At 34.7% G+C, this 16097-nt stretch overlaps 1 protein-coding gene across 1 annotated transcript in view; it reads left to right on the top strand.

The window, feature by feature from the left end:
* CNTN5 (contactin 5) overlaps positions 1-16097 on the top strand; it is a 1462970-nt gene that overhangs the window by 1027233 nt on the left and 419640 nt on the right. Inside the window, exon 7 of the mRNA XM_032640142.1 lies at positions 3761-3856. Coding sequence (XP_032496033.1) covers positions 3761-3856 — 96 coding nt within the window. The remainder of the gene's footprint in view (positions 1-3760; positions 3857-16097) is intronic.

Raw genomic sequence — 16097 nt, 5'->3', positions numbered from 1 at the left:
TAGAAAGTTTTGATCTTAAAATAATCATGAATTCTAAGACTGGGGACATATCCATGTTTGTTTTGACCCTCTTAAGTTTATGAGTCAACTTTTATGGCCAACTTCCAATAATTTACAAAAGAAGTCTATGACATATTTTCTTAAGTCCTCATGTTATGCTACAGGATTTTTGCCATACCCATTTTGCCTTCACCTGGAATTTCTCAACTACAAATTTTATATTTTGTATTATATACATATATATCTAAGCTACCCCAAACCCTTTGTGGAATAATGAAGGAAAGAAAAGAAAAGATGGAAATCAGAAAAGCAGGCAGGTAGGCAAGTAGGTTTGAGGGAGGAAGGAAGGAAGGAACCCAAAGTGTATGTGCAGTGTATGTATGTGTATGTGTTGGTGTGCATATGTTTGCAACATACATTTAGGGGAATGGCATGAAGTGCTATATAGTAGTACATGCACATGGTATGTACTAGTTACCCATAAGTATGGCTGTGACAAGCTGAAGCAGTGATGGTTTGGGCTCATGCATCTATTTGGTGGCATAGACTCATCTGAGCTGGGTCTATGGACAGTTGGCCCAAGTAAGTATGATTAGTTCATTTATATACATCCTTCCTTTACAGCTTTTCTGTATCATCAGTACCTAACATAGTATTTGGTGTATAGTTTGCACTGAAAAAAATATTTGTTAAATGAATAAAGGAAATGATTTGTCTTATGTGTGGTCAATATGCTTCCAATCACACATTCCAACTCTATATTCTGTCATGTGAGTCTCTCAGTCACATCATTAATTGTATACCTCTTTTTCTTTGTATGGTTTACCTAGGATGAATAGGTGTTATAATTCTGTAAGCCACAGTTCTAGTTAAAGCTCCACTCTCAAACTCTGCATGAGTTTCTGAACTTGGAAAAAGGGTCAGAGAAAAGACAAGGCCTGAGGCCCTGTGATTTTTGATCATAAACTTTCTCCTCCAGATTTTTACTTGTCCGTTTGTCCATGTATTTTATCCTAAGTCCAGAAAGAAGTTTACTTCAGTTTATACTTTGAAACTGAATTTTAGAGTCCTTGTATTAAGATTTTTATTTTTACTCATTTTTTTCCCTTAAAGATCAAAAATAGAACACAGGGACAGGTATTTTTTCCCTTCTGTAGGTGACAAAAAATAATCAAAGTCACATCCATAAAATCTCTTGTTCTTTTTATTTTCATTTCTCTCCTAGATATAATAGAATGCTTACTAAAATAATGTGTTAAGCACTCAAACTAAGTTCTATGATGAGTACCTCCAAAGAAACCAACTGCTTTCTGTTCACACTGAGATCAAAATAACTGGCTGTATTTTTACTCAGACTATTCTCTCTAGTTGCCATCCCCACTCCAACCAAGAATTTTTTCACATCAGTCTCATCTCAGATCAACCAGAATCTTGCCTGACACGAGGACCATTTTTACATTATAAATAATAGTGTTTTACCCTTTTTCTTTTTCCTAAGAGGAAGGATTTAAATGAGGAAAACACTCTCCTTCAAAGTGCAGGCGTCTTTTTAGTATTTCTCTATATGTCTTTATGGAAAAAAAAAATCTATTCACAGTTGAAAAAAATCCATTTACCTTTGTACTGCTGGTGCTATAGCTCCTAGGAAATAATGACACAGAGAAAATTCCATGAGAAAATGTTAATTGTACCTGTATTAACTGATGATACAAAATAAAGCAATTAGAGCTGAGTGTTATCTTTTGGGTCATTGTGATCTCAAAACACAATTCAGGTCATAATTATTGTATAATCTTCTTTTCTTTTTTTGTGTCTAATTTCTAGGCCATGCCTGTACTTCAATTTATCAGAAATAGGCCTTCATTTAGGACTGTTTGCTATTAAAATATTTTTTAACTACGATAGGTTGATTTGAAATATAATAAGCACAATATAAACTTGTAGTAAATGTATTGGAAGCTACATATATACTTTTCAGAAAACATTTAAGAAACTCAGTTAAAATAAATTGATATCCACATCGCTTTTCAGAATTTATAAATTCAATGAAGATGAAAAGAGGACAATAAAACCATATAATCTCTAAAGAGATATAACAGCCCCACTGCTTCACTGTGCTGTGTTTCTAAGAGTAGTCAAAGGAAGTCAAATGGGAAACCTTGCCATGCTTTGTTATCAGACTGAGGTCATTTGTTGGAAAAAAAGGCAGCCTCTATCTCTAAAGGTCAATGCACATTAGTTTAAAGCCATGAATCATATAAATTTGAAAACGAATGAACTTGACTTTTATTAGAAGTTAGTGTGTATGTTTTTCATGCCACCAAAAAAAGTAAAAGTAGAATTATTCTTTCTCTTTTGTATTGCCACTTTATCTATTATTTATATTAACTATTATACACTTAACTACAGTGAAATGCAGAATTGTGTGTAAATTCCTAAACACTTTCTTAAATAATGAATTCCTCTCTTTTTATTCATTATGCCTTTACTGTTTATTAGTCCTTAATGACTTTGAAAGTATTTTAAAAGGTTTGATTGTAAATTCAGCAAATAAGTAAATTGTAACCCATATCTCAAAAAAAATAAGTTATACGATCCCTCTTATAATATTAAAGTTAATGATTTATTTCTTTCATATCCATTCAGTATATTTTCTTAACTGCTTACTTTCATCATTCGTCAGTTTAACAGACATTAAATTTTAAGATCTACATTGTATTACTATGAAATATACTATTTTAGCATGAAATGATGAAAAGGTTGAAAAAAATCTCTTTTATGATTGGTAAATAATGACAGGAAAGGCAGAACATTTTCAAGAAGCATTTCTCACCAGGAGAACATGGTTTTACAAACTGGGAATTCTGGGACAATGTTTATTTATAAAAATATTGAACTCCTACCATTTCCAAGAAACTAAAAATCATTTCTTTGATCAGCCTAGCCCAATAAAAAAGGAAAGGTACATATGTATTGTTATGAATAGATTAATAAATGATAAAATAAATATAAATAATGCCTATCATTCTTTTTTTAAGGCCACTTTATTTTTAGGAAAATATTTTAAATTGTGCAAATGCAACATAATTTAAGGGAAGACAATTGAACCCCAATCCTCCATACATACAAGTGAGTGTTTCAATAACTATAATACTACTAGAATAATCAAAATGGATGAGTATAATTAATTTGTACACACTATTCCAGGCTTCCATAAAATAAAAGTAACATGATTTTTTAAACTCACATTTATAGAGAAGAACACCTTATATCTTCATTATATTTTGCTTGAGTGCACAAGTCTTTCTAATTTGGCAAATTCATGCTTGGCTTTACACACCGTTCCTAGCACGACAGATAATGAAGCAGCAGATTGGACATCAGGCACTCCAACCACTTCTATTTCTGTTCTTACTGTGTATCAATGGGTTCAATAGGTGGTAGAAAAATTAATATGCAGAAAGTATTATAAAGATGTAAAATAACTACTTAATGAGTTATAAAGGTACTGTTTAATTTATTCCTACTCTGGCAACTTGTATGCACTACACACAGAAATTAGGAGTGTACATATAAACTGAAAATTGTGGTATTTAAAATTGGATGGTAAAGATTTATTGTCAAAACCTTCCTATCACTGCTTGACAAACAAAAAGAAACCTTCACTGAATAATGATAGAAAAGTATGTACAAGTTACAAAAATAGTAATTCTTTAAGCTCCTTTTTGCCTTGCATCTAAATGCTGTGTTATGTTGACAGATCTGGGAAATTTTAGTGGCCGGACAAGAAGTACAGTCTCTGTGAGGGAAGGCCAGGGGGTTGTTCTGATGTGCTCTCCTCCGCCTCATTCACCAGGTACAGTCGGATCCCATTCTATATTGCTGCTGCTCTCTTTTACTATATGCTCATTCTTTTAGACAGGGTATTGACTGGGGAACATTCAGGTGAAATGTGCATGTTTTTCGTGACATGTATCAGAGTACCAGATGAGTAATTAAAGACCATAGAGTCTAAATGTCATTGGGCAGGAGACTTAGCTCCTGTGATAAGATTGTTTCATTGTCTTTCTAAGTGTTGACTGTCCTGGTTATGTCTCTGCCTGCCACCAGTGAGGAATATACTGCTTGGAGTACAAGGGAAGTGATAAGCTGAAAGAGTAAAAACTATTCAAAATTATTTGGAATGTCAGAGTTGAGTTAACTAAATACCACTGTGCATCTTGTTTCAGAAGATAAGCTGGAAACTGGGTTGTTTATGGCGTAGTTTTTCACACTGGAACGAAAACTGCTAAGAAATTTTTTTGTTCATACAAAACTATAGTTTACTTGTTCTTTTCTTGCTACTTGAGTTTTTGTTTGTAAAAGTCATGATAATAGGTAAGTACTTCTTGGGGTTTGGAGTAACAGAATAGTAAAACGTGCTCAGGTTAATTATCTTAACTTTTGCCAACTCACAGAAAAATACACCCATTATGTTTGAGTCCTATAATTTGAGATGAGTGCCTCTTTGTACCTCAGTATAGTTTTCCTATAATACAATTTAAGAAAGGACAGCATAAATTAGAGAGAGAGAGAGAGAGAATCAAACATCTATTTCTACCTGAGAAATTATGAAGATTTTAGAGTTAACAACTGTAAACAGAATTCAGGATCCTGGTAACTCAACCAATTTTTCTTTGTTTAACGTGAAAGCCATATTTGTTTCTAGGTTGTACTATTAGTGTAGTGTTTGGGCTCAGTTTTGTTCTACCATAGATAATCCTTATCATAAATTATGATTAGACCTCAATCAGTTTTCTTAAAATTCCTCATCTTTATCTTACCCTCCTAACTTTCTCTTTAATTGAAAGAAAAGTAAACGATGTTTCAACAGGAAAATATTTTTGAAAACATTCTGCTTTGAAACTCAGAGGAATCACTATGAGGAATAATTTCTGAGTTGTACCAACCTAATTCTTATATGTCAATTCAGTCACTCCAATCCTTTTGTGAGCAGTTTGTGAACTTTACAGAAAACATATCTAGTCTTACCTATATGTTTTACCTTTTTTTTTTTTTTTTTTGCGGTACGCGGGCCTCTCACTGCTGTGACCTCTCCCGTTGCGGAGCACAGGCTCCGGACGCGCAGGCTCAGCGGCCATGGTTCACGGGCCCAGCCGCACCGCGGCATGTGGGATCCTCCCGGATTGGGGCACAAACCCGTGTCCCCTGCATCGGCAGGTGGACTCTCAACCACTGCGCCACCAGGGAAGCCCTGTTTCACCTTTTTAAAAAGGATTTTAGTAGGTTTAGGAGACTCCTATAGAATTAATACATGTTATGTCTAATGTTGGGTCATTAGATTTGAAGAGAAGTATTAGATAAATAAGTGTTAGAGATTAAAAAAAAAAAAGAGGGGGAGATGGAGGAGGGGGAGGAGAGAAAGGAGGAGGAGAAGAAGGAGGATGAGAAAGCAACAGGCTCTACAGAGGATGAAGCTGTTCATCACCAGGCTTACAGGGCTTAACAATATGCAGTGACCCCTGTGGAGAAAAAGTAAGATTTTTCTGAGGTACAATCTATATTGCAAGGCTGTTGGAACATGTGTTAAAAAATGAAATGAGAGAGGATAATGTAAGAAACAAAGCTGCAAGATTACACATAGACAAATTATCCAATTGGCAGAGAAAACTATATACAGAAGCTTTCTAATGGGAAAAAAATAGTATAGTGAATTGCATACATGATAAGCATAAGATAAGAATATGTATTAATAATTGATTAAATAAATAAAAATGTGATATCTGATTGAGATTAACAAGAATAAAGTCGGCAAGAGAAAAACCAGCTGATTGCTATTGTATACGTCATAAGAAATATTAGACTGATTATATAATTTAAAATTGTAGGAGAGGTTATATTCTACCAAGTACTCACGTTGAAGTGTTATGCCGAATGACCTACTCAAACATCAGTGTTAGCACAGCAAAGTATTGGGGGACACATGCATGACACAGAATAACAGGAGTAGCTCAGCATCTAGACCAATGTTTAACACTTACCAGATGGGTAGTTATCCTCTGATCAGCCAAATCCTATAGCATATCTTTAGCTTTTTTGTGGAACATGGCATTTACATTCTGGCTCCAATTGAAATCCCTGAAGACATGGTTTCCACCGCAGCTCTTTAAAGTTATGACTGTTTATTCTACCAAATTGTATGTGCCATTCAGTGTGAGATTGGAACATATATCCTCCTTTCTCCTCATTGCCCATTCTCCTTTCTTCCTCCTTACAAAAAAATACCCCTCAATTTTTAAACTTTCAAGTCATCAAACTCTACACTTTCTTGTTGCTATCATTCTTCTTCATTTCCTGAAGATTTTACCTTCTTCTCTTCATTCCCATGGTCTTGTTTTACAACCAATCTCAGCCACTTATCCGTTATGACCAACAGCTACAATCTCATAATTACCTCATTTGCAAGCATCTATTCTCTGAGTAGCATGAACTATCTTCTGCCCACTGCTTATAGTACCCCGATTCCAGGAATCCTTTAACCTCATTGAAATCTACAAATCATTGATCCTACCTTCTTTTCACCCTTCTTCCCCTCCTTTGATCCTTACTTTTCTCCTTCAATCATTATTTTCTTGCATACAGGCTTGCTTTCTTCATCTCTCTTTGCTTCATCACACTGACTCGACAGTCAGCAAAACACTGATCCCGACGTAAATCCATTTTTCAGCCTACTGCATGCCTGAAACTACTCAGCTTAGTATGACTGTAGAAAAAAATAGAGAGTTATGCAGACTAGTCTAAATTTAAAATACAAACTATGAATTTCAAGTGCGCTTATGATGACCAGGAATTAAGGGGGGAAAAAAAACCAAACCTAGTCCTTTCACTGTAATTTTGTCAAACTTTCAATGTCTCCCATCATTCAATTTTTCTCCCATCTTCACTTTCAGCTGATAACCATTTCATTGTAAAAGGAAAGCGATTAGAAGATAACTTCCACAAGCCTTCATCACCAAGTCACACACTCATTAACATGTGTATTCACACTCTAACTTCTCTTTTTTAGAATAGATGCATTGCTGTGCTTCTAAGGCCAATCCCTCAACTTGTGCACTGTAGTTCATCCTTTTTTATCTACTTAAAGAATCGCTTCAGTAATACTCTTTCCTCTCTTCTACATTTTTACCAGAGATTGTTTACTTTCTTCTGCGTCATTCCCAACAGGGTGCAACCATACTGTCCCCTACTTCATCTAAAGACAAAACAAAGCAAAGCAAACGTCTCCTGACTCCTGTCCTCTTTCAGCTACTACCTCATTTTCCTGCTCCTCTCCATAGCGAACTCTTCAAAAGCTCTGTCTGTACATGCACTATCCAATTTAACTCCAGTGTGATCTCTCTGTCTCTTTCTGTCTCTCTGCCCTCTTTCTCTGTCTTTTTCTTTATCTTTTTACCAGATTTATTGAGATCCGATTTATATCCCAGGGAATTCACCTATTTTAAGTGTACAGGTCAATGAGTTTTCATATATTTAATACAGTTGTGTCACTATCACCACAATCCTGTCTTAGAACTTCCATTATTTCACAAAGGCATGTCTGCCCATGTCCCCAATAACTGATCTATTTTCTGTCTCTATAGTTTTACGTTTTCTAAAAAATTTATTTTACTGGAATCATACAATGTGCAGCCACGTGTGTGTGTGTGAGTTTGGTTTCTTTTATTTGGGTTAATGTTTCTTTATGTTTCATCCGTATTGTGGCATTTATCAGTAGTTTGTTATTTTATATTGCTGAACAGTATTCCATTGTGCAGATATGCCCCATTCTGTTTATCCATTCCTCAGTTGATGGCATTTGGCTTATTTTCAGTTTTCATGTTGGCCACTCTTTCCTTTATAAAATACTTTCTTGCAAGATTCCACACACTCTTGCTTTCCCCTTACCTTACTTCGTAATCCCCTATGCTGACTTTGCCCCATTTTCTCAAACTCTTAATCTTGCAGTCCCCCAAATAAGTGCTTGTCTTTGAACTTCTTTCCTTAATATACCCTCACTTCCTTAGGTTTCACCTCACAATGATCTTTAAGTACTGACATCTCCCAAACATATGTTTCCAACCAGGAATCTGGGTTGTATATTCAACTGTCTATTCAAAATTTCCATTTGGATGGCTAACAGACACCTCAAGCTTAACCATGACTAAAACTAAACTCCTGGTTATATCTTCCCCAAATCTGAGGTCTTTTCCACCTCAATTAATGGCAATTTCATTTCTTACAATTCATCAACCTTAGAGTCATTCTTAACTTCTCACTTTCTCTCACACCTCACATAGAAACCATCAGTTTTATTGGCCCTACTTGAAATTTTATCCAAAACCTGACCATTTTTTATACCCTCCACTGATAGTTCTCTAGTATAAACTACCATCATTTCTTACCTGGGTTTTTGCAGTAGCCTCTTAACTAAGCTCCCTCATTTTGCCTTTACCTTTTTTCAATCTATTCTCAACATACTAGCTAAGAGTGATTCCTTAAAACTAATTTGTACCATGTCACCCCTCTGCCTAAAACTCTCCAAAAACTTCTGCTAAAGACTGAAGTGAGTTACCCCAAAATTCATATGAAGCCCCAACTCGCAGTGTGATGGTATTTGGAGATGGGTCCTTTGGGAAGTAACTAGGTGTATAGAAGGCCCTGAGGGTGGGATCCTCATAATGGGATTAGTGCCCTTATAAGAAGAGATATTAGAGAGCTCACTCTTTCTCTCCTCATTATGACAACATAGTGAGACAATGGCCATGTGCAAGTCAGGAAGCAAGCTCTCACCGGAAACCAACTATGCTGACACCCTGATCTCAGACTTCTAGCCTCCAGCCTCGTGAGAAAACAAATTTCTGTTGTTTAAGCCACCCAGTCTGTGGTATTTTGTTATGGCACCCCAAGCTGTCTAATACACCATTTTATTCAGAGTCAAAGCCAAAGTCTTTACAGTGGGTTAGAGTCCTTACCATTTGACTCCATGTAATCTCTCTGACCTTATCTACTATTCTCCCTCCTATTTTTTCACATGTAGTCATGGTCTCCCTGATGCTCTACAAGTAACTACACATGGTCCTGCCTCAAAGCCTTTTCAGTTGCTATTCCCTGTGCCTGATCCCTCTTATGCTTGGCATATGAATGTCTCCCTCACATTCATATCTTCCTTCAAATTTTACATTCTTGGTAAAACAGTTTCCTGATTTTCCTCTTTTGATATTGCACCTCCACAATTCCTTTCCTCTTCCTCCACTTTCTTTCTCTCCATAATGCTCATCACTTTCCATATACTGCACAATTTTACTTACTCATTTATTCACTGTCTCCTTGATTTAGAATGTAAATTCCATGAGGACAGAATTTTTGTAGTTTTTGTTCAGAGTCGAACTCCATGCCTAGAACAGTGCCTGGCACAGAGTAGGAGCTCAAAAATTATTTGTTGAGTAAATATATGCATAACATTCATAAATAAGTTAGCCAAGGATTTTAACCCATACATAACTCTCAGAAACCTTGAGAAAGAAATCATAAACAAGAAGAAGTAAATATAGCTCAGCCATGTATTCAATAGTAAGAAAACTTTTCTTACCATTCATCTTTTTCTCTAATGATGTTGTGAATTGTAGAACAGATAAATGAAACATGATTCACATCATCAATATGGAAGAATAAAATGGAACATTTTATATTTTTGTCAAAAGAACAAACTGTAACCTGAATGATTGGATTTATTAGTTGAGATCACAATCACACTGTGAAATAGTGAATTAATCTTAATGCTTTACTTAATCAATTAAAAGGAGAACTTTGAAAATGTCTTGGGGAAGTCAAGTCAAAAATTCTTGCTTAAGAGGCAGGGTGAGTATAGAAAGAATAAGCCAGGGCTACTCAGTGAGAGAGGCCTTGTGATTGCATCCCTGGTCTGGCGCCAGTTAGCAACAGCCTCGACAACTGCCTTTGTTTTGGTGGAATGAGACTGTGTACTGTGAAATGAGTAAATACCCTGAGATGTACTAGAATCTGAGACCCAAATTTCTGTCAAGTCCAAATAGCCATGTAGATCATCACAGCATACCTGGTTAACTGATGCTTGATTCTGCTTTGTTCCCCACTCTTATCTTACTTCCTTCTTTCAAATCATAATTAGTTTATTATTTTATTTTATCAGAGCTTTATTAAGTGAAGTAAAGTGTTGGAAGTAAAAGTTTCCTAATAATTTTATCTCCTCTAGTAGATTATATGTTCCTTAAGAGTATGAAACTTTCCACCTCATATTTATATCTCTAATATTTAGTGCACTACCTGACATTTAGTAAGTATTCAGTAAATGCATGTTCAATAACTGAATAAATGTGCTGATTCTAACAAGAGTTTTATAAGGCTTTAGACAGTTTCTATTAGCCTCCTGTGATTAGTTTATGATAACCAACTCACATTTATGACAGATATTTGGGTCACATAATATCATATTCAAATATTATTACAAAGTATAACAGCTACTAAGATTTAGTAGCAACTATATGAAATTGTAAATAGTTTATATATCAGAGAAGATTAAATAATATTCAGAAATAGCCCCAAAATCCATTTACTCATTATCTCAAATGGACATACAATGCATATTTTCTTTTCTGTGAATAAAAGCAAGAGCTAGGATTGACTCATTTGCTAAATTCCCCTGTTTACTTCCCAAGAGAGCAATATTAATTCCTGTCAGTAACATCTGTGAATAAAAACATCTTGATTGGATACTGAAGTAGTTATTCATCTACCAGGAAATAGATATATATTTCTAGACTGTTAAGCAAATCTGTTGAAAATGATTCTGGTTGCCAAAAAATCACCTCTGTCAGTTTAGAAATTTTGAAATTCAGGGTTATACTATAAAAGAAAAAGCTCTGTGAAAATGTAAAAATAAGCCTCATAAAACCTGTAACCAAATACAGAAATACTTTAAGGTTTAGAGGTTATCACCATAGATACTTTTAAATAAAAAATCAGTAATTACTATTTTACTTTAAATATTTTTTTATCCTATTTTGTCCATAAGCATTATCTCAGAAGTTTACATCAAAGTGGAACTTAAAATTCTTGTACAAAGTGTTAGATTGTAGTTAAAAATATATATGAATATAGCATTTTACAATATAACAATCACATTTTCACATTTACTATACCATGTAATCTTTGCAAAATATCTGAGAGTTAGCAATTATTTATCATCTCTATTGTATTGATGAGGAATCTACCCTTTAGAAAGATTAAGTGAAACCCTTAAGGTCTCATCTTTAATAAATCATGGAACCAGGATTTCAGTCTTTGTTATATTTTATACCATATAATGTATATTTTGGATAAAGCTATACTAAAACTTTTATACCATGAACACAAACAAGAGGTTTTTTTTAAACAATAGAATTATCAGCCTTTCAAAAAATGCTTATTTTATTATATCAAATATTGCACTTAGTTTTTCATTCAGTGAATGCTTACTGAGTGCCTACTATGCTTTTTTTTTTTTTTAATTGGGGTATAGTTGCTTTACAATGTTGTGTTAGTTTCTGCTGTACAATTAAGTGAATCATCTATAGGTATACATATATCCCCTCCCTCTTGGACCTCCCTCCCCCCACTTCCCCCATCCCACCACAGGGCACTGAGTTGAGCTCCTTGTGCTATACAGCAGGTTCCCACTAGCTATCTGTTTTACACATGGTAATGTATATATGTCAATCCCAATCTCCCAGTTCATCCCACCCCCCTACCCTACCATGTCCACACATCCATTCTCTACGTTTGTGTCTCAATTCCCGCCCTGCAAATAGGTTCCTTTGTACCATTTTTCTAGATTTCACATATGTGCATTAATATACGATACTTGTTTTTCTCTTTCTGACTTACTTCACTCTGTATGTCAGACTCTAGTTCCATCCATATCTCTACAAATGACCCAATTTCGTTCTTTTTTATGGCTGAACAATATTCCACTGTGTATATGTACTACATCTTCTTTATCCATTCATCTGTTGATGGACATTTAGGTTGTTTCCAAGACCTGGCTATTGTAAATAGTGCTACAATGAACATTGGGGTACATGTGTCTTTTTTTATTATGGTTTTCTCCAGATATTTGCCCAGGAGTGGGATTGCTGAATCAAATCAAATGGTAGCTCTACTTTTAATTTTTTTAAGGAAACTCCATACTGTTCTCCATAGTGGCTCTACCAATTTACATTCCCACCAAAAGTGTAGGCGGGATCCCTTTTCTCCACACCCTCTCTAGCATTTATTGTTTGTAGATTTTTTGATGATGGCCATTCTAACTGGTGTGAGGTGATACTTCACTGTAGTTTTTATTTGCATTTCTCTAATAATTAGTGATGTTGAGCATCTTTTCATGTGCTTCTTGGCCATCTGTATGTCTTCTTTGGAGAAATGTCTATTTAGGTCTTCCAACCCTTTTTAGATTGGATTGTTTATTTGATTTTTTTTTTTTATATTGAGCTGCATGAGCTATCCTTATGTTTTGGAGGTTAATCCCTTGTCAGTTGCTTCATTTGCAAATATTTTCTCCCATTCTGAGGGTTGTCTTTTTGTCTTGTTTATGGTTTTCTTTGCTGTGCAAAAGCTTTTAAGTTTAATTCAGTCCCATTTGTTTATTTTTGTTTTTATTTTCTTTACTCTAGGAGATGCATCACTATCTTTTAACTAATGAATTTAGCCTATTTATATTTATTTCTACTATCTTATTTTATACTAGTTACCCTGCTTTTTCTATGATTTATTTGCCCTCATTTCACTTTCATGGGTTTTATTTTTTTTAATTAATGGAAGGTTTTTAAATGCATATTTCCTTCTACTCATTTCAAAATTACAATTTTATTTCTGTTATTTCAGAAGTTATGTGTAAAATGTTAATATGCCTATTTAAAATTATTTTGATCACTTTATATATGATTGTTTTGCTGATTAATTGATTCACTCATTCATTCACTAGTCAAATAGAATCTGAATGCAAGTGTATGGCTAAGATATAAAAGTGTTTTATAATAGAATACGTTTAACTGAGTCGTGGATATATGAAGTGTTAGGTACGTATAGATATTACAGAAAACTTCATATATAAGTCTGAAATCTAGTAAAGGGGTCTGGGCAGGAGACTATAATTTTAGGCATAATCAGCATAGCTGTCTCAGGATTGATTATGAGATTGGTTAGGATCTCTCAGGGAGATTGTTTGCAGTGTGAACAGCATGATTTCTCTTGCTATAGTAAACAATATGGGGAAAAAACTAATAAAACAAACAAAAAATAGTTGTTCTGTTTCTATGATACCAACCAGTTTAAATAGCTGTGAATTACTGACAGAATTTGTGATTTTACTGGCATAATTTCAACAGATTAACTTGAAATTAAAAATATCTACAGTTCACACTTTTTACCTCCAAATGTTTGTAAGGATTAAGTTAACTGCTTAGATGCAGAAGATTCATTGACTACTTAAAGACTGCATTGCTGTAGTTTTCAAACATATAAGATCTAGAATACTCAATGTTTAATGCACCTTCTATATGCACAGGAACACCAGAGACTCAATGGTTGAAAAAGAGAAGAACTTATATCCTCAAGAGAAGAGAACCAGAATCATTATCTGGCGTCTCTATTACTTGCAAAAATCTCTAATAAGTCCTGAGACAGGTGTAAGAAGAGCTTAAAAGATGCAAGCCCAGTCCCAACAAACTTGACTTAAAATAAGAGAAACACCACAGTATATAAAGTCACCTGCATCTAGATAAAAAGCATAATAATTAAGAAATTTATTTGCCAAAAACATTTTATCATTTTCCTTATTCTACTGCGTAGACCCTTAGCTTATTCTCAATTCTACTAGCCTAGTATCATTTTGCCTTGGTAACCTTGTAAAATTATGTGTGATTGAGTCCCAGGCAAAATAAATGCCTGGTCTGATATATCTGGCTCCCTACAAATTCAAAACCATAGACACAGGTCCAGTTCCCCCAAACATGCTCTCCAAACCTACCCATCCCTCTACCGTCCCTCCTTCAATCACAGAATTGTGGTGACTCCGTGACACTCATGGGGAAATGGGGAATACTAGTGCTGAATGTATCCTGAGTCTTAAAGTGAAGGAGAATAAAATATAATAATTGGTTATATAGGAAGTGCCAAGGAAACTGGATTAGAGGCATTACATGAAGTTTTACCGACTAACATTTTATGTCTGCATGTGTGTTTTGAATCATCATAGAATATAGGTGAATTTATAATTAATGAACTATAACAAAGCTAATGACTTGGCACACAGCAAACACAAGAGAGTAATATACTTCATTGTCCTTTAAACACTCTCTTTGTACACTCTCTAGTAAATAAGTTACTCATTTCAGAAAAATACTCAAACAGCAATGGATGCTGAATGACTAAGGGCCCTGTTCCTATTCCAGATGCTAAATCAACTTAGCAACTAGGTTGCTAAAGCAACCCTGCATTTCCTCTAGCTCTGTGACTCCTCTGTGCAGTTTTAATTAGGATAGAGCAAAGGAGGCCTTTAGTACTTAAGTCTGAGCTGTAAAACTCCAGCAGAGACAATTAGTATTAAAGAAAAAAAAGAATTTTTGTTTTTATTTTCTTTAGATAGAAAATATTTTGATCTCAACTTAATTTAAGATGAGTAGACAAGGTCACCAGCCTCAAATCCACTGTGGCACTGGATGATGTATAAGTTAACAAATCCAGAGAATGCAACTAGGTGGCCATCTAGTATGATAAAGGAATTACTAGGTAGTCTCTACTTCCAAATAACTATACTATAGCAGAATATTTCACCTAGGATTTAAACTCAGACAACAAGGGATTCCCAGCCTGCTCTGACACTTACTGTTGACTTTGTTAAAGTAAGTCTTATCTTACCTGTAAAGAGGGGTAATAAAAACTACATCACAGGATCATTGTGAGAATTAAGAGATAGTTTATGTAAAGAAATTAGCCCAATGCTTGGATGATAGTAAGCGTTCAATTCAATTTTGTCCTGTGGATCTGTCCTCAAGAATCCTCTTCAGAATGAAAATGCCTGTGAGAGAGATAACACCTCAAATCAGTATGTACTAATATTAAGTACCAGTTTGCAGGGATTTATTGACATCAAACTGACAACAAGGTAACTGGAAGATGAGTGGCACTTGGAAATGTGAATCTGAGGGTTTGAAATGGGAGAGGAACCAATGAATGGAAAAATGAACTCTGTCAATGAAGCAAAAGGTCACCAGGACCTCTATCTTTAAAGGACCTCTGTCTCTTTTTTTTTAATTGAGTTATAATTGACAAATAACACTATATTAGATTCAAGTGTACAATATAATGATTTGATATTTGTATATATTGCAAAATGATCATCACAAGTCCAATTAACATCTGTCACCATATATAGTTACAAATTTTTTTCTTGTGATGAGAACTTTCAAGATCCACTCTCCTAGCTACTTTCAAATATGCAACACAGTGTTAATAACTATAGTTATCAGGGTGTACATTACATCCCCATGACTTCATTTTATTACTAGAAATTTTTTACCTTTAGACCACCATCACCCATTTCACCACCCACCCCCCGCCTCAGCCTACCACTAATCTGTTCTCTATATCCATGAGCTTGCTTTTGTTTGTTTGTTTGTTTTTAGATTCCAGGTGTGAGATCATATGGTATTTATTTTCTTTCTGTCTGACTTATTTCACTTAGCATAATGCCCTCAAGGTCCTACCATGTTGTTGCAAATGGCAAGATTCATTCTTTTTAATGGCTGAGTAATATTCCTTTGTGTATATGTACCATACTTTCTTTATCCATTTATCCATCAGTGGACACTTGGACTGTTTCTATGTCTTACCTATTGTAAATAATGCTGCAATGAACGTGGAGGTGCATATATCTTTTTGAATTAGTGTTTTCATTTTGTTCAGATAAATACCCAGGAGCGGAATTGCTAGATCATGTGGTAGATCTATTTTTAAATTTTTTGAGGCACCTCCGTACTGTTTTT

Source organism: Phocoena sinus, chromosome 8 (assembly GCF_008692025.1).
Source record: "Phocoena sinus isolate mPhoSin1 chromosome 8, mPhoSin1.pri, whole genome shotgun sequence".
Lineage (NCBI taxonomy): Eukaryota > Metazoa > Chordata > Mammalia > Artiodactyla > Phocoenidae > Phocoena > Phocoena sinus.
The sequence above is the reverse complement of the archived record's forward strand: the minus strand, read 5'-3'. Positions and strand labels throughout refer to the sequence as shown.